The sequence below is a fragment of the Salmo salar genome, chromosome ssa13 (assembly GCF_905237065.1).
Source record: "Salmo salar chromosome ssa13, Ssal_v3.1, whole genome shotgun sequence".
Taxonomy (NCBI): domain Eukaryota; kingdom Metazoa; phylum Chordata; class Actinopteri; order Salmoniformes; family Salmonidae; genus Salmo; species Salmo salar.
This window is the reverse complement of record NC_059454.1, coordinates 42,168,014-42,187,242: the sequence shown is the minus strand read 5'-3', so window position 1 is coordinate 42,187,242 and position 19,229 is coordinate 42,168,014. Positions and strand designations below refer to the sequence as shown.

Genomic DNA, 19,229 nt, shown 5'->3' with positions numbered 1-19,229 from the left:
ATTAAGCCTTTTAAATGAGTATTTCTAATCTGCTATAATGTGTCCTGTAGACCATTTCTTTCAAAGATTGTTGAATGTCAAAGCAGACTGCTCAGACTTTCTCTCCATTCTATTCAATCCTGTCCTGTGCGATTATTGCACAACAACAAAACAAAGAGTTTCAGTGAAGCCTGGAGAAAACAGAGACACACTGTGCTGCCCATAGACATTGAATGACATATCATTCTCTTTCCACGGTGTTGCCTGGCACTGAAAGAATGCTGAGAACAACCCAGATCTCAACAGCTCACAGATTAATGTGGGGAAGGAAAAATACATGCTGCTACTGCTCAAAATAAGAAAAACATTTTGCTCTCTCTTCCCTGAGATTGTTGATGTGAGGCCTCCCAGCTGTGTATCTAGCTGCTGTACATAGGCCAAGAGGATAATATTCGGGACCATGAGATTAAGGAATTCACATTACTCAAATGAAGAAAAGATCTCACCCACACATCAGTATAATGTAACATTCCCATAAAGGAGGCAAGTCATATTTGGATCATTGTGCGAGATGAACAGTTCAGTATTAGAACAAAAATTGATCCACTGGGTCTAGATAGCTATATTTACTGGATTTAGACCCACTGTAAGCCTTGCAGACCTCCTTTTAAAGGATATTTCACGATGACCAAAGCTGGCTAAAATAGCGCAATATTCTCCTAGAGCTCCGACTGTCCTTCTGAGGAGGATATGTGCCTAATATAGTAACAAATACAAACATTGTGTTTGTTGCTGTAACACAAGAGCGAAATGAGACCGGATACCAGTTGTAATTCCATTAACAGTTAGTGTGTCATCATCCATTACTCAGTTAGCTCTGCAAACGCTGAAGGGTTCGGTCCAAGGGGTAAGAGGAGGGGTAGGGAGTGAATTGGGACCGGCTGTCTCAGAGAGGGTGTGTCCCAAATGACACCCTATGCCCACATTTGACTAGAGCGCTATGGCTCTGGTCAAAAGTGCACTGCATAGGGAATAGGGTGTCACACTGTCTCCATGGACAGCTCATAGTCAGATGAGACAGACAGTGTTAGTGATACAGACAGTGAGCATCACACACAAAAAAACAGCACATACACACACACACACAGTGTATGTTAAGGCCTAATAAGGAAGTTATGATTAAAGTTCAAGTGTAAAAATGTTGTCTGCTTGATGCCTAATTATGTAGTTATAACATATTTACTACAGTCTATCTCTTAAACTCGCATCACTGAAAGACCTAAAGCCACATCTGCCCTGTAATTGTAGTCTCCGTATACGACAGGCTGCAAGAGGGAAAACCAGAGGAGAAAATAAAACGTTTGCCAGCAACAGGAAAACTGCTCTGAGAGAGCACATTCCAGCCAGACCCCGTTCGAGACAATGAGGGGTGGGACACAATTTTATTTAAAATCTCTGTAGGCCTAATCTTGCGCTTGAATCAGGAACAGAGCAAAGTTAGGTTGAAGGTTCCTAGGCAGGCTACGTAGACTACTTTATCGAGATGGAGCCATGGGCTGTTTGTGAACTTATTTCAAAGCGGAAGGCTGACGTCTAGCCTATGTTCCAGCTCGGCTTCGTGTTTTCGGTTTATCAGTCAAAGATTTTAGACCGAGATACAGCGTCACAGCGCCGCGCTTGAGACGAGACAAATCTGGTCAACTTGGACGGGACTATATATCTTAGACCGAAAGGACGGGCGTTCATTTTCCCGTCAGGTATCTTTGATATTCAGTTTAGAGTCGTTTCATTGTAGCAGAACTGAAATGATTTGACATAAAGTGGAGGGGCGCCATATAAAAATACTGACTTTGATTCGCATCGAAACAGGAAAGGATGTGGAGAGATTTTAGGATTCAACATCTGGGACTGAAAACTTTCACCGAACTCAAAGGCTGACATGTGAATGGAAGACGTATCTAATACATTCATTTTGGTTGTCTTTTTAACACTTTAAAGTAGTTTAAAAGACATATTTTGTTTTTAATATGGGACCAACGTGGCGCATGTCTGTGGTGATACATAATTTGGCTTCTTCGTGAAAAGCAAGAAGCTGCGCTTAAAAGGGAAAAAAAAACGGGTAAAAGTCTTAAAATATATATTTTTTATGATTTGAGTGTGATGTTGAATATTTAGTACACTGCACATTTAATCTGACATTTGTGACAGTTGTTGCCTATTCGTTTAACCTTTTGTCTAGGTATGGATAGCTGTTTTAAATATGTAGGTAAACTTCGTTATTACAAGCCTTTCTTTGATTAGAATGTTGTAGGCTATGAAATACTGATGCCTAACTGACATATTTCCCACATTGACCACATCAGAAATACGCCAAACCACAGCGGTGCTTATTGGCTAGAACACCTGCACATGTTTCCACTCTAGATTGTCTCCAGTTTAGCAATGACATTTCACCCCAAGGCACGGTTCAGGTTCCAGAATAGCTGAACATTGCAAAACGTGTGCCTTATATTGAGTCCATTCAAAGCAAAACCCAGGGCCCATTATTCATAAGGCGTCTCTGCGTGGCAGTGCTGCCGATCTCAGATCGGTTTTGACTTTTTAGATCATGATAAATAAGATTCTATGGACAGAGGCGACATGATGCTAGATTAGGGGCAGTATTCATAAGGTGTCTCAGAGTAGGAGTGCTGATCTAGTATCAGGTCTCCCCTTATTCATTATGATCTAAATTCAAAACGGTTCCTACATCACCACTCCTTCTCTGAGATGCTATATAAATAAGGGCCCAGTTGATCTTTCCCATCATTACTAGTTTATGAAGTGTTGTATGGGCTATGATGAGACATGATGTAGTTGTAGCTGCCAGGTGGGGTTACACAGACCTGTGGGTGGAACGCAACACAACAGCCACGGAGGTATGTTTTGTCACTGCGAACTCTTCTCTCACTCAGGTGTGAAGGAACAAACTCTCAACACACCTCAGCCAGCATGGTTCACTACAGCTGCATATCTTCAGTGTTTTAGCGTCTTCGCAATGACTAAATGGTTCTAGCAGAAGGCCCTATGATTAAATACAACATGAACATTCCTTTGAATATTTGAATTTGCAGAACTGTATTGCAATTCATGCAAATGCTGTGCTTCAACTTTTGCATGAGCCGAATCCAATGACTATTGGTGATTTACACAAAAGAAATGAGGCCCTATTGGGCCGTAGCGCTAAGGTTTGCAAATCCCTTGAGGTATTTTGTTTCCTTAAAAAACATGTCTTTGCCTTTTATCGTTTTATCATCATGTTGGTTTAAGCATTGGGGTATAGAGGGAAACCTGATCCTACCTCACGTGAGAAGAGAACACACACAATGGGTGGGTCGCAAATTGCACATTATCCCTTACGTAGTACACTACTTTTGACCAGAGTCATATGGGCCCTGGTCAAAAGTAATGCACTAAATAGGGAATAAGGTGCCAAATGGGATGTAATTGAAGCATGTAGTCAAACGCTAAGCCTGGCTTTGTCACGTCTGTCTAATGCAGATACAATCAGACATACCAGACCAGACAAGTCTCTCTCTCATCATAACAAGCTCTGAGTCACAACAATCACAGGATTAAAGCTGTAAAGCCTTTACTAAACAACAGATGCTAAACAATCATGGCTATCTGTGGATAAACAGTGAAAGATGAATAATTATCTGAATGATAAAGATATACAGTACATGGCCAAAAGTATGTAGACACCACTCCAAATTAGTGGATTCGGCTATTTCAGCTACACCCGTTGCTGAGAGGTGTATAAAAGCACACCGCCATGCAATCTCCATAGACAAACACTGGCAGTAGAATGGCCCGTACTGAAGTGCTCAGTGACTTTCAACGTGGCACCGTCATAGGATGCCACCTTTCCAACAAGTCAGTTTGTCAAATGTCTGCCCTGCTAGAGCTGTCCGGGTCAACTGTAAGTGCTGTTATTGTAAAGTGGAAACGTCTAGCAGCAACAACAGCTCAGCTGTGAAGTGGTAGGCCACACAAGCTCACAGAATGGGACCACCGAGTGCTGGAGCGCGTATCGTCTAAAAAATCTTCTGTCCTCGGTTGCAACACTCACTACGGAGTTCCAAACTGCCTCTGGAAGCAACGTCAGCACAATAACTGTTCGTCGGGAGCTTCATGAAATGGGTTTCCATGGCCGAACAGCCGCACACAAGCCTAAGATCACCATGTGCAATGTCAAACTTGCTGGCATTGGAAACACGTTCTCTGGAGTGATGAATCACTCTTCACCATCTGGCAGTCCGATGGATGAATCTGGGTTTGGCAGATGCCAGGAGAACCCTACCTACCCGAATGCATATTATTAGTGCCAACTGTATAGTTTGGTGGAGGAGGAAAAATAGTCTGGGGCTGTTTTTCATGGATCGGGCTAGGCCCCTCAGTTCCAGTGAAGGGAAATCTTAACGCTACAGCATACAATAACATTCTACATGATTCTTTTCTTCCAACTTTGTGGCAACAGTTTGGGGTAGGCCCTTTCCTGTTTCAGCATGACAATGCCCCCATGCACAAAGCGAGGTCCATACAGAAATGGTTTGTCGAGATCAGTGTGAAGAACTTGACTAGCCTGCACAGAGCACTGACCTCAACCCCGTCAAACACCTTTGGGATGAATTGGAAGGCCTAATTGGAAGGCTTTATTGCCCCACATCAGTGCCCAACCTCACTAATGCTCTTGTGGATTAATGGAAGCAAATCCCCGCAGCAATTTTCCAACATCTAGTGGAAAGCCTTCCCAGAAGAGTGATTGGCTGTTATAGTAGCAAAGGGGGGACCAACTCCATATTAATGCTCATGATTTTGAAATGAGATGTTCGTCGATCAGGTGTCCACATACTATTGGCCATGTATTGTAGCTAGATATTGTTCTGTCATCTGAGCTATGAAGTCAGTTGCCTTACAAATTACTTGTATATATTGTATATATGCCATTTAGCAGACACTTTTATCCATGCAGAAGAGTAGCAGAGTTGTAGAAGAGTTCCTTCAGTTGCATTAGGCAGATAGAGGCTCATTGCAGGAGGTTGGAGTCAGTTTGCTGTAGCCTCTTCCACTGGTGGCTTCCTAGCTAGCACATTTGGCTCCTTGGAAGTTGTGGGTACGTACGTTTTTGGTTTCCCATTGGTACTGGGAACGAAGCCATAGGTTTCCTGATCTGTACTATGGTTCCTGAGCTGTACTAAAGTTTTCATGGGAGGTTTTATTGATGTCCTGAGAATGGTAATTTGAAGGTAATTAAATAACGTTCTGAGAACATTGTCTAAAAGTTATGAATGTTTTGAACAAAATGTTAAGGTTATTTGGATGTTTTTGAATAACTTCCTTAAAACATTCACTGAATGTTTAGACTTCAAATAACACTGCTAGCTTAGGTTAACTGTTTTGAACTCCAAGTACAGATAGGACACATGGAAATGTTTATTTATTTATTTTATTTTTATTTCACCTTTATTCAACCAGGTAGGCCAGTCGAGAACAAGTTCTCATTTACAACTGCGACCTGGCCAAGATAAAGCAAAGCAGTGCGACACAAACAACAACACAGAGTTACACATGGAATAAACAAACGTACAGTCAATAACACAATAGAAAAAGTATTTTTACAGTGTGTGCAAATGGCGTGAGGAGGTAAGGCAATAAATAGGCCATACTAGTGAAGTAATTACAATTTAGCAAATGAACACTGGAGTGATAGATGTGCAGATGATGATGTGCAAGTAGAAATACTGGTGTGCAAAAGAGCAGAAAAGTAAATAAAAACAATATGGGGATGAGGTAGGTAGATTGGATGGGCTATTTACAGATGGGCTGTGTACAGCTGCAGCGATTGGTTAGCTGCTCAGATAGCTGATGTTTAAAGTTAGTGAGGGAGATATAAGTCTCCAACTTCAGCGCTTTTTGCAATTCGTTCCAGTCATTGGCAGCAGATAACTGGAAGGAAAGACGGCCAAAGGTGGTGTTGGCTTTGGGGGATGACCAGTGAAATATACCTGCTGGAGCGCGTGCTATGGGTGGGTGTTGTTATCGTGACCAGTGAGCTGAGATAAGGCGGAGCTTTACCTAGCAAAGACTTATAGATGACCTGGAGCCAATGGGTCTGGCGACGAATATGTAGCGAGGGCCAGCCGACGAGAGCATACAGGTCGCAGTGGTGGGTGGTATATGGGGATTTGGTGACCAAACGGATGGCACTGTGATAGACTGCATCCAGTTTGCTGAGTAGAGTGTTGGAGGCTATTTTGTAAATGACATCGCCGAAGTGGAGGATTTGTAGGATAGTCAGTTTTACAAGGGTGTGTTTGGCGGCGAAAGTGAAGGAGGCTTTGTTGCGAAATAGGAAGCCGATTCTAGATTTAATTTTGGATTGGAGAAGTTTAATATGAGTCTGGAAGGAGAGTTTACAGTCTAACCAGACACCTAGGTATTTGTAGTCCACATACTCTAAGTCAGAGCCGTACAGAGTAGTGATGCTAGTCGGGCGGGCGGGTGCGGGCAGCGATCGGTTGAAAAGCATGCATTTAGTTTTACTAGCGTTTAAGAGCAGTTGGAGGTCACGGAAGGAGAGTTGTATGGCATTGAAGCTCGTTTGGAGGTTTGTTAACACAGTGTCCAAAGAAGGGCCAGACAGAATGGTGTCGTCTGCGTAGAGGTGGATCAGGGAATCACCCACAGCAAGAGCGACATCGTTGATATATACAGAGAAAAGAGTCGTCCCGAGAATTGAGCCCTGTGGTACCCCCATAGAGATTGCCAGAGGTCCGGACAACAGGCCCTCCGATTTGAAACACAGGAACTCTATCTGAGAAGTAGTTGGTAAACCAGGCGAGGCAATCATTTGAGAAACCAAGGCTGCTGAGTCTGCCGATAAGAATACAGTGATTGACAGAGTCAAAAGCCTTGGCCAGGTCAATGAAGACAGCTGCACAGTACTGTCTTTTATCGATGGAGGTTATGATATCGTTTAGTACCTTGAGCGTAGCTGAGGTGCACCCGTGACCAGCTCGGAAACCGGATTTCACAGCGGAGAAGGTACGGTGGTATTCGAAATGTTCAGTGATCTGTTTATTAACTTGGCTTTCGAAGACTTTAGAAAGGCAGGGCAGGATGGATATAGGTCTGTAACAGTTTGGGTCTAAAGTGTCACCCCCTTTGAAGAGGGGGATGACCGCGGCAGCTTTCCAATCTTTAGGGATCTCGGACGATATGAAAGAGAGTTTGAACAGACTGGTAATAGGGGTTGCAACAATGGTGGGGAATAATTTTAGAAAGAGAGGGTCCAGATTGTCTAGCCCAGCTGATTTGTACGGGTCCAGGTTTTGCAGCTCTTTCAGAACATCTGCTATCTGGATTTGGGTGAAGGAGAAGCTGGGGAGGCTTGGGCAAGTAGCTGCGGGGGGTGCAGAGCTGTTGGCCGGGGTTGTGGTAGCCAGGAGGAAAGCATGGCCAGCCGTAGAGAAATGCTTATGGAAATTCTCGATTAACGTGGATTTATTGGTGGTGACAGTGTTTCCTAGCCTCAGTGAGTGGGCAGCTGGGAGGAGGTGCTCTTATTCTCCATGGACTTTACAGTGTCCCAAAACTTGTTGGAGTTAGAGCTACAGGATGCAAATGTCTGTTTAAAAAAGCTAGCCTTTGCTTTCCTGACTGACTGCGTGTATTGTTTCCTGACTTCCCTGAACAGTTGCATATCGCGGGAACTATTCGATGCTAGGGCAGTCCGCCACAGGATGTTTTTGTGCTGGTCGAGGGCAGTCAGGTCTGGAGTGAACCAAGGGCTATATCTGTTCTTAGTTCTACATTTTTTGAAAGGGGCATGCTTATTTAAGATGGTGAGGAAATTACTTCTAAAGAACGACCAGGCATCCTCTACAGACGGGATGAGGTCAATATCCTTCCAGGATACCCGGGCCAGGTCGATTAGAAAGGCCTGTTCGCAGAAGTGTTTTAAGGAGCGTTTGACAATGATGAGGGATGGTCGTTTGACCGCGGACCCATAGTGGATGCAGGCAATGAGGCAGTGATCGCTGAGACCCTGATTGAAAACAGCAGAGGTGTATTTGGAGGGAAATTAACTTGTGGCACGGCATCAGTGAGATTCAAACTAATGGTGTTCTGTTTTCTATCCATGGAATTCATCCACTGCGCCACCAGGATGTTAACTCATACAAAGTTGTTCATTTTAGTTTATTCAAACAGACCCCATTTCAAAGGAAACAAGCACTCATTAAGATCAAGGCCAACACACCTGAACACACTTAACAAGATAGAGGCTTGAGAGAGCTTTGTTGACGCTAAGAATGGATTGTATATGTTTTTAAATAACATTTTTAGAACGTTCTTTGAATTCCCTAATGCTTTCTTGTGGTTTTCATGGAAAGATTTCTTAATGTTTTGAGAACATGACTTTAAATAGAACTATGAGTAAACCTGCAGAAAACGTTGTGCTGAAAGTACTGAAATTCCTACAGAAGAACGTTGTTTCTTAACGTTCTCGGAACTATTTGAGAACATTCCCAATGTCAAACCAGTTGGAGAAAACGTTCTTGGAACATTACCAAACATGTAATTAAATGTAACCATGTTTGAACTTTTAGGAAACGTTCTGTTAAAGTAATGAAATACCAAAAAAATAACGTTATTTTGTCAAGTTCTTTAAATGTGCTGAGCATGTTCCAAAGCCAAGCAACTCCTGCACCATGGGAAGGTTGTATGCAAAATAACCATAAGAAAACCAAGCTCTAACCAAGTAGTATTTTTAGAAGTATTTATTGGCATCCCCAATTAGCCGCTGCCAAGGCAGTGGCTACTCTTCCTGGGTTCCAAACAGGAAACAAAACATCAAATAAAATACATAATATACATAATATAATAAACATAATATACATAACACTACATAACACTACATAATACTACATAACACTACATAACACTACATAATACTACATAACACTACATAATACTACATTATCTCCTGCCTCTGCCTCACGCTTCAGAAACAGGAGACGGCTCCTGATCTATGAGCCGTTCCGGCTAGCACAAGCCAAGGCTCATGCAAGGCCACCCACCTACATAATACAATACAAAAAATATCAAAATGGCTGTCTCTCTTCACAGTCCCCATTGTGCCGTAAGGCGTTCTTTTATATGGTTTTTCAATCTGGTTTTATTGCTAGCTTGAGTTACCTGGGGTGGCAGAGAGTTACATGTTCCATGGCTCTATTTAATACTGTGCGTTTCCCAGCCTGTGTTCTGGACCTGGGGACTGTGTAGAGACCTCTGGTTGCATGTCTTGTGTTGTACCGATGAGTGTCCGAACTGTGTGCCAACTGCTTGAACAGACAGTTTGGTACCACCAAGCTCTAAGAAACATGGTTCTCAGAACGTTATGTGCTAGCTGGGTTGCTTTCCCCCCCACCGCAACATAAATGTAATCCAGATGGAATGGGAGATGGGACTGTGAAGTCAAAGCTTTTAAGATGAGAGGAAGAGATGACAATGGCTGTGTTTTCCCACGGGTCGGTGTGACCGCCGTGGTGTTGTGGACAGAGTGGAGACAAACGGCAGGGAAACAGAGAAAGGAAGTGGGCTGTGTGTGTGACTGGTCTGCCTCTGCCTGTCTGTGATGGCTAAGGCAGATTATTCATCTCTACCCAGATGTTATGGTAGATGTGGACGAGAGGGGGAATCAGAGACAGACAGTATGGTTAGTGCTCCTCCATAGAGAATAGGCCAATTCAATGGGTGGAGCTGTGTTTACAGAATATTTGTCTTCCTAAGGGCCCATATTAAAACACAGCGGATATGTAGACTGTACAGTGAAAAATAGCGTGCACGCGTGCTCCAAAAAAAAGTTTATCTTGCTTTACTTTAGACGTTTTTTTTTATTAAATTCAACGCAAAGCAGCTCTGAAGTTTCAGCTGCTCGGCCTTTCTCAAGGGATGCACGGTACAGGAAGTAGTATCAAATCCTCTCCTAGTCGGTGTCTAATAATGCACCGTGATGGAGATGCGGTACAGCTGCTGAGCTGAGGACCCTGACTGTGGTGTCGCGGCCTTGTTCCTGATTGCCAAACCAGAACTCTGTGATCCTTGAGTTGAGCTGGTGCCACACAATTTGGGCAAATAAAAAAAAAAGCCCAGCGGTAAAGTTGTCTGTTTAAAGATTTAAGCTCATTTTTCAAAGTCGCAGCCTGTTTTGTCAGTATTATCACATGGACAGATTGTTCTTCTGGAATGATGATTCAACTGAATTACTTTGCTTCGGAGCCCGAAGCAGCCATCAACAAAATAGGAAGATGATTTCACAAACTGCCTGGATGTGTTGTGTTATCATAGACATACATTATAGTGTATTGTGTTTATACGTCATTGAGCGGTACCACAGGAGGTTGGTGGCACCTTAATTGAGGAGGACGGAGCTCTTGGTAAACGGCTGGAGCGGAATACGTGGAATGGTATCAAATACATCAGACACGTGGTTTCCATGTTGCTGATGCCATTCCACGGACTCCGTTCCAGCCGTTATTGTGAGCCGTCCTCCCCTCAGCAGCCTCCTCAACTGAGTGGCACATTAACTGACTCCATAGTTCCCCTGGGGATAGTAGGGGCTCTGAATCAACACAGACAGTTGCAGCATGTGGCATTTCATTTCAAGCATTCATTGTTTGTGCAATATCTGGAAGTCAGTCCGCCAAATATCCTGTAGGCAGTTCTCGTTGCTCAGCCGTTTCAGAAACACGACCCATGTTTCCCCAGGATATCACGCAGTACGTGACTTGTGAAACTGCATGAGTGTCAATTTAATGATGGTAGGTGGTGGGGTTATGAAATGGTGCACTCTACGCTATAGTTTAATAAGCCGGACCGGTTCCTTAACAACTGGTTTGACAGAGCAGCGTTATTCTTTCTTTGCTACTATGGCAGGGCTCAAGCACTACTCCAAAAGATGACACTACACACCAATCAGTAGCCACACACCCCTGTTCAGTACACCAGCTTAAAGTACACACAACACCAAAAGAATGCTGAAACCAACCCTGTCTCATAGCGTAGAAACCCCGCCTCTACCCTCTCTAGCTTGCGTGACCCACAGCAGCGCAGACCTAAACAATGAGCAGGTCACACACACACACACACACACACACACACACACACACACAATGAGCAGACCTGAGTCTCCTTCCAGGGCGCGGCTTCTCAATGGCAGGAAGCATAGCAATCAATATTTACACTGTGATCCAGGCAGCCATGGAGCTGACAGGCCTGAGTCTGGGCCTGGGTAGCTTGCTACACAGTACACAAACACACAACCACGAGCAGAACGCACGCACATACACACACACACACACACACACACACACACCCACAGGGGTTTGACACACAAACACACAGGGCCGGGCAGTGCAGAGTGCTGCCTTTCCCTAACTCAACCCCCTCTTCTATCCAAACCACCACCCACTCCAATTACAGAGCAGGCAGACTGACTGGACCCTGGGCCTGGCGCTCTCTCTGTTTTTGTTTTTGACCTCATAACTTCCTCTGCTGACAGACTGGGAGTCAGTGGGAATGACTAGAGCTGTGTGGCTCCAACCTGTAGCTGGGCCTGATGTTGTCATGCTAACGTTAGCCGGAACCCAAATTGTGGACTCCCATTGTGTCGTTACCCAATGTTGCAGGAATGTTTGCTGGGCTGGAGCTGCATCGATCTTGCGGCAGATGTTTCCATTTGGTGTTTTCATTTCAGAGATGTCCAGTCAGCTTAGCCACAGCAGCAGGCCTAGGTTATCATGCTCGGAGAGAGAGAGAGAGAGAGAGAGAGTGGGAGGACAGATTGGTAGGAGCCAAGAGAGAGATCGAGAGAGGGAAAATGAGAGGAAAGGTAGAAGTTGATATTGATTGTGAAGCTGCTCAGGAGTTTATGAAACAGTGTGAGAGAGAGAGAGAGAGAGAGAGAGAGAGAACTGTCTGTCCCGTATCTTGCGTCGAGTGCCTAAAGACCGATATACTGTGACAAAAGCATAATGGCTGCAGCTCTAATCGTTGTCTTGTCTCTCTGACAGAGAATGGGGGGTGCTGCCATGCTCACAGTGCTGCTGGCTGGGATGTGCCTGTGGACCTCCACAGCTCACGCAGGTAGGTCAACAAAGAATGTGGCCGTGCGTGTCCGTGTGTGTGGCTGCGTGTGTCTTCTGAATGTGCTAGCTGACGTAATCACCCGTGCGTATGCGTGCTGTATATCTTTGTGTTTGTGTATCTGTGCTGGTGTGTGTCGGAGTGTGAGCGAGTGAGTTTGTTGCTGCTGCTGGGGAATCAGCCTGGTGCAGATGCGTGTGTAGATGAGAAGTGCTCGCTGTCGTACGGTAGTGAAACAATAGAGCAGAGGAAGTCTGCGTCTTCCTGCCGTGCCTGTGCGAGTGCTGCTGCGACCCCTGACCCGCAGGCCTCAAGGAGAGAAAGAGAAACCCTTCAGTCCCTCAGTGACCACTTCCTCACCTCTCTGGGGTTCACTGAGGCCTCTATACTCTACCCAGCCCAAGGCAGGCCCACCAGACCTGCTCTTTCTCTCACCGCTTTTATATTTTTGCAGATCAGTCATCTGTGGGATCGCCGTCAGAGGGTAAGTTTGTTTCTGTGTTATAATGTGAACCACAGTTGCTCTTCACTAGTCCTCGGTATCACACTCCCGACAGAAACAAAGTTGGCAAAAAAAATGACACTAGAGTTTACATTGACATAATCACTGGCGACACAGTGGTGCTGTGATGGAGAAGGACCCGATAGATTGAGATTGTGTGTGTCGCGTCGAATCCTAGGAAATGTGTCACATGACAGGATGCAACAGGTGCAAACAATCCAGGTGAACGGTTACTTGCAAGCTCTTCCTCATCAATGCAGTTCGACGTCAGAGGTACGAATTAGATAGTCCAGAATAGGATCTTTTTTTTTTTTAAAGCACGAAAACAAAGCTAGGTCAGATAAAAATGAAAACACGCGAGAAATAAAACGCAAGCTACTGTCTATACAAGACTAGTACCATATCAATGTGCAGGGATACGGAGGAAGTTGAGGTAATATGTACATGTAGGCAGGGGATAAAACATGACTGGGCAGCAGGATATATAATAAAAAAGTAGATGAATAAATAGTAGATAATGTGGTGAGAGTGTGTGCATAATATGTGTGTGTTGGTGTGTGCGAGTGTATGTGGCGTCAGACTGTGTGTGAGAGGGATGATGTAAGTATGTGTGTGTGTGTGTGTGTGTATAGACCTGAACGCTACGAAGCTCCAGTAGTGTTTGCCAGACAGTAGTGTACAGAACAGTCCAAGTCGGCTGTGTGTGTCTGTCTTGTTTGTGTCCGTTTGTGTATATATACGCACACAGCTCACACACTTGCCGGTTCCCTCTCTCCAGGCCCTGACGGCGTCACCAACCTGCTGTGTACATGTGAAAACAAGAAGGGAACGTGTAGGAACGGCACCTGTAGGGGTGATTACTGCTTCTACACCAAGGTGCATGGCAGAGAGGAGAGGGGCTGCTTCCAGAGGGACCACTACAAGGAGCAGTGTTACACCAGCTTCCAGGGACTGTACGTTCACTGCTGCACCAACAACCTCTGTAACTTCAACAGCACCGCTCCCCCAGACCCAGGTCAGAACACTGTAGCTTCGCTAGAACTTCCTTCCAAACAGTCTAGAACCCCTTGTCATATCTGGGCCTTGAGGTTCCATGGTTTTTTATCCTTCCCCTCTAATCAGGTAAGGATTCAGACCTAAGTCATACAGGCTTCTAATGGAAACTCGGTGTCTGGTGTCCCCTGGTGGTTGACAGGGGTAATGCCATGCGTTAATAATAAGATGTCATATGACCAACTTTCATTTTATACAAAATAAACTTTTCTGATGTAACATCATCTCTATCGTATCTGGTTGGAGGTCCTGACCAGTTTGAACAGCACCGTGGGCAGCTAAAATCGAAGTCTGTCGTGTTACTGCTATTCACTCTTGCCTGTATGCCCGTGTGTCCACTGTCCATTAGTTGAGCCTACGAGTGAGGAGGACAGCGTGATTCTGCTGGTGGCAGTCCCTCTGCTGGTGTTGCTGATCCTGTCCGTGGCTGTTTGTGGCCTGGTGCTGTGGCTACGCTCCAGACGACAGCACCACAGGCTGGGCTACAGAGAGGACCGTGACGTCTCCATGCTCAAGGTGCCCAGTGGGGCAGACCCTACCTACGGGGTAAGAATGGAACTTCATTTAATTGATATGCACAGGAGGAAATGATGTCATAGAATCACTACCAAGATCCCAGGCGCTTTAGCAATAATATGTTTATTTATGTAATGAAATTGCTACATGAAAACCAGTGGCGGGCGGCTGAGATCCTTGACGTGTGCGACTCTCTCTGTGTAGGAAATCTTTGATGAGTTCTGTACCTCAGGCAGTGGGACTGGCCTGCCGTACCTGGTGCAGAGGACCATGGCTCGGCAGATCTCTCTGGTCGAGTGTGTCGGTGAGACATCCCCCTCACTTATTCCCTGCCTCCTTTTCTGGCAGTCTCGCTCTCTCTGTCAGTCTCTCATTCGTCCATAGCTGCAGCACTATACAGACCCTGTGAACTCACTCACCAGTGTCTCATGGACCTTCTAAAAAATAAAAATAAAAAATCTCAAGTACTACTTGTCTACTAGACACAGTGGCTTGAGGCGAGGCTATACCAATCCCCTCCATAGCTGCTGTTATGTCTGAACTATTTGCGTCTCTGTCCCCTTTCCTTCTATCCCCAGGTAAGGGCCGGTACGGAGAGGTGTGGAGGGGCACCTGGATGGGAGAGAGTGTTGCCGTGAAGATCTTCTCCTCCAGAGATGAACAGTCCTGGTTCAGAGAGACCGAGATCTACAACACTGTACAGCTCAGACACGACAACATCCTGGGTGAGTCGGCCTAACCTGGAACCCGTGTTGTGCAACGAGACCAATACAGTTGTCTCATGATGCTATGGTTTTGGACTGGACTAATTACTTGCACTAAACCGGCGCATACAGATACCTGTATCAAGTGCAATGAATGTATTTCTTTATATATTGTGAGTGGAGAAATGCACTGCGACAACCCAGTGGGCGCGTATCAAGAGTTTACTGCAGGGATCATCAACTAGATTCAGCCGCGGGCCAATTTGTTTTGTTGTTGAGCGGATGGTCGGGAGGCCCGGAACATAATTCCAACTCATTTGTAGACCGCAAGAAGCTCAAACAGACATAATATTTGACCAAGACAATCATTTGAAATCTTGCTTCTGTTTGCATACGATCACGTCTCTCTATTACATGTGACAATACGTGGGAACAGATTTCTACGACTAAAATAACTCGCAGCCGATTTCCTGATGTTTTTTACAGTCTTTTATGTCCAAACCATGAAAAACGAAGCATAATAAAACAACCCAGCGGCCGCCAGCTGGTGAACCCTGGTCTAATGTAGCCTTCAATTCCTACCAAACGCTAACACAAGATCTCATCGTTAACATGCTTCGCTGTCATCTCTCCCCCCCAGGCTTCATAGCATCTGACATGACTTCTAAGAACTCCAGCACCCAGCTGTGGTTGATCACCCACTTCCACGAGCTGGGTAGTCTCTATGACTTCCTCCAGTACAGCAGCCTGGACCCCGAGGGCTGCCTAAGGATGTGCCTGTCTGTAGCCTGCGGCCTGGTCCACTTCCACACCGAGATCCTCAGCTGCCAGGGCAAGCCTGCTATCGCCCACCGAGACCTGAAGAGCCGAAACATCCTCGTCAAGAGGAACGGACAGTGCTGCATCGCTGACCTGGGTAAGAACAGGAGGTGGGAGGGGTGGGAAGGGCTGAAGGAGAGCGAGCTGGAGAAAGGAGGGCAAAGTCCATTTTATGAATTGCTGCTGCCTGTTTATGATACGCCTGGAGAGAGCACGTAGACAGCATTCCTAACTTTTTCCTGTGTTCGTGGGTTGTGTTCAGAATGGCACACTGTAGGGAAAAAAATGTGTTCGAAGGTTCGGTGTTATTATTGTACGAATTCAGGTTTCACTCTGTTTAAAAATGTTTTCTCACCAACTGAACATGACCCTGTTGTGTCTCCAGGCCTGGCTGTGATGCATTCTCAGACCAGTGATTACCTGGATGTGGGGAACAACCCCAGGGTGGGTACCAAACGCTACATGGCCCCAGAGGTTCTGGATGAGACCATCCGCATGGACATCTTTGAGTCGTACAAGCAGACAGACATCTGGGCCCTGGGCCTGGTTCTCTGGGAGATTTCCAGAAGAACCATTGTCAACGGTAACCACACACGCAGCTAGAAGGTCAACAAAAACACTATCATCTTTAATTGAAATGTGTACTGTGGTCCAGTTGGTAAGAGCGTGGTGCTGGTAATGTCGAGGTCGGGGGTTCAATTCCCGCAGGGGTCACATACACTTACTAAAAATGTGCTGTACTGTACGGTGGATAATATGAACCAAAGGGAACCTGGGATATGTTTATCATGATTGAACAAGTAAATACTTTCATACTTTACCATCTACTGGAGCAAATGGTATTGAAAATACATGTTATACTGTCTTAGTACTACACTCAGTACTATTGTAGAGTGTAGGAGGGGATGAGCCCATGTCTCTCATCATTACAATGTTGTTCTTTCTGGGAGTCTGTGTGCGTGTGCGTGTGCGTGTGTGTGTGTGTGTGTGTGTGTGTGTGTGTGGTGTGTTTCTGTCTATATCCTCTCTCATGATTAGCCCTCTAGTAATTATAAACACTCTTATCTAGTGTCAGCACTCTCCCAACTCACATAGTCCAGATGCTCTCTCACACTCCTTCACAGATACACACACACATGGTCTCACAACCAGACCTCCCAGAACAATACACTCTCTGTCCAGGGATTCAGTATTTCTCAGTTCTGTTTTTAGTCCAACATATATAGCCCAATAGTCCTACTCTCAAGTTCAGTGTACTATTTCAGTCCTGTACGAAGTGAAATATGTGTACAATCCAAATCTAATATAGTCCGAGAGAGGATTCAATCCTAATCTGAGAGAAGATAAGCCTGATTTATCTTTGATGTAGTCTTCTCCGGTTCTGTTTTCTCCGTCTTGAAATCTTGAACGTTATTTCAATGTCACCGAGTGTCACGATGTCTCGTTTTCCCACCAAACCCTCCCCACCTCAATCACCATTGCATAAAATGGTATGTTGGCTGACCTTTGACTTGGAATGAAGACACAGGCATACTGGTGCTGACTGTACAGTATATGTAGCATGTATTTATTATGTGTGATTGTGTGTTCCAGGGATTGTGGAGGAGTACCGGCCGCCCTTCTTTGACATGGTGCCCTCTGACCCCAGCTTTGAGGAGATGAAGAAGGTGGTGTGTGTAGACCAGCAGAGACCCAGTCTGCACAACAGACTGCACTCCCACCCGGTGAGAAACACACACACAAGCATTTGTTTGGGGTGACTTGTAAAGCTCTTGCAGTTCTTGTCTTATGGTATCTCTCTCCCTCTCTCCCCCTCTCTCTCTCTCTCTCTCCCTCCCTCTCTCTCCCCCCCCTCTCCCTCCATCTCTCTCCCCCCTCTCCCTCCCTCTCTCCCCCCTCTCCCTCCCTCTCTCTCCCCCCCCTCTCCCTCCCTCTCTCTCTCTCCCCCTCTCTCTCTCTCTATCTATGTACAGATCCTGGCTTCCATTGCCAAGGTAATGAAGGAGTGTTGGTTCCAGAGCCCCCCAGCCCGACTCACAGCTCTCCGTGTCAGAAAGACTCTCTCCAAGCTGGACCAGGACCATGGCTACCCCACAGAGAAACTCAAAATGGACCTGTAGGCCTCAACACCAGACTGCAAGCAGGACGTCTAGACCTAAACATAAGACTACAACGAGCACACCAAAAGTAGGGCTTATAGTCTTATATAGAGATGATCTATATCCTCTCCTACTACTTAAGACTCTGTGTCCAATATATCTAGTGCTTCTTCCTAAAAGTCCGTCGCCAACCTTGAGTATACTGCTTGGATCATTTAAAATCAGGAATGCAATCGAAAAATGTAATGTATTTGCTTTGGCCTATTTATCTGCTGAGATCTGGAATGGGAAGCATAACAATAGACACATTTGGACTTGGATTATTCTATGGACAGAACCATTTGCCAGTAACTGCCTGATTACTCCTGTTGAAAGAGTTCACTGACTTCCGGTCTTCCATAGAGCATGGACATTGTCCTCTCCTAGGGGCCCACCGGATTGAGAGAGCTTCAGAGTTTGGTGGATGTGATGTCCTTGTGGGAATGGGTGTCTCACCGTTGGATCAGTGAGGCCTTGTGGACATAGCGTCATCATTTCAAGCGGCCGTTTAATGCCTTGCTCGTTTCTTAATTGTTTTGATGCACTATACAGGATCTATACGTATTGATTTATTTTGTATTTCCTGAAAACCTTTTCAGCTGACCATATACAGTACCCTTGTAATGCTCCCATTACTGCAATTTGTTACTCATGATGATATTGTAAGAACAGAGCTAATAAATCAGTTCTGTCTACTCTTAACATTAGAATGTTTCTTTCACCGGCATTGGATTTACTGTAAAAGCTGTTTTAAAGTTAAAGTACTTCTATATTTTACGATGTTGATTATATACATGTGTTTGTTTTTAATCTGATATTATATCTGCAATACTTTCAGCACAGAATTACCACCATTATCATCATTACCGTTCAGCAATATTGAAAAGGGAAATTAAAAAAAGAAACACAACGTTGTTTACAGGGTGTTTCATTTGTCTTTGGATGCATATTTGTAATCCTACTCAAATTGGTTGTGTTTCCATGCTGCTCACCTCACTCTGAAATGTCATTTGAATTAGGCTACTAAAAGCTGTTATGCTGGTAGGGAAAAAGAACATGCAGTTCTATAATTGTCCACCAGAGGGTACCAGACACTAAATTGTCCACTCCACTGAATGATCCTTTTGGTTCAATGGAGTACTCTTCAGCTATATATATATTTTTTTGCGTAGGCCAATACAATCAACAACTATTATCAAAATGTGCATTTTTGCATATTCACTTTGTCTTCCATTTTAACTTTTTTTTTTTTTAATTCAGATGTTAATTTGAAGTCAGTTGGTATTGTGAATGACAGGTTTTATAAGCGCAGGATGCCACTCCCCGAGG

The 19,229-nt window shown here is 44.9% G+C and overlaps 1 protein-coding gene across 2 annotated transcripts; it reads left to right on the top strand.

The window, feature by feature from the left end:
* The first annotated feature begins 1,389 nt into the window (after window positions 1-1,389).
* On the top strand, window positions 1,390-18,810 carry acvrl1 (activin A receptor like type 1). Of its 2 annotated transcripts, XM_014135870.2 has the most exons (11): window positions 1,390-2,098; window positions 12,096-12,168; window positions 12,623-12,652; window positions 13,449-13,685; window positions 14,073-14,269; window positions 14,444-14,543; window positions 14,818-14,964; window positions 15,584-15,859; window positions 16,148-16,345; window positions 17,356-17,486; window positions 17,736-18,810. In XM_014135870.2, exons 2-11 carry the CDS (start codon window positions 12,099-12,101, stop codon window positions 17,880-17,882), a joined length of 1,533 nt encoding a protein of 510 aa, XP_013991345.1. In that variant the 5' UTR covers window positions 1,390-2,098; window positions 12,096-12,098; the 3' UTR covers window positions 17,883-18,810. The 2 variants fall into 2 exon arrangements, with proteins under 2 accessions (XP_013991345.1, XP_045549247.1); XM_045693291.1 differs by lacking the exon at window positions 12,623-12,652 and having other exon boundaries at window positions 1,391-2,098.
* The last annotated feature ends 419 nt before the right edge of the window (window positions 18,811-19,229 follow it).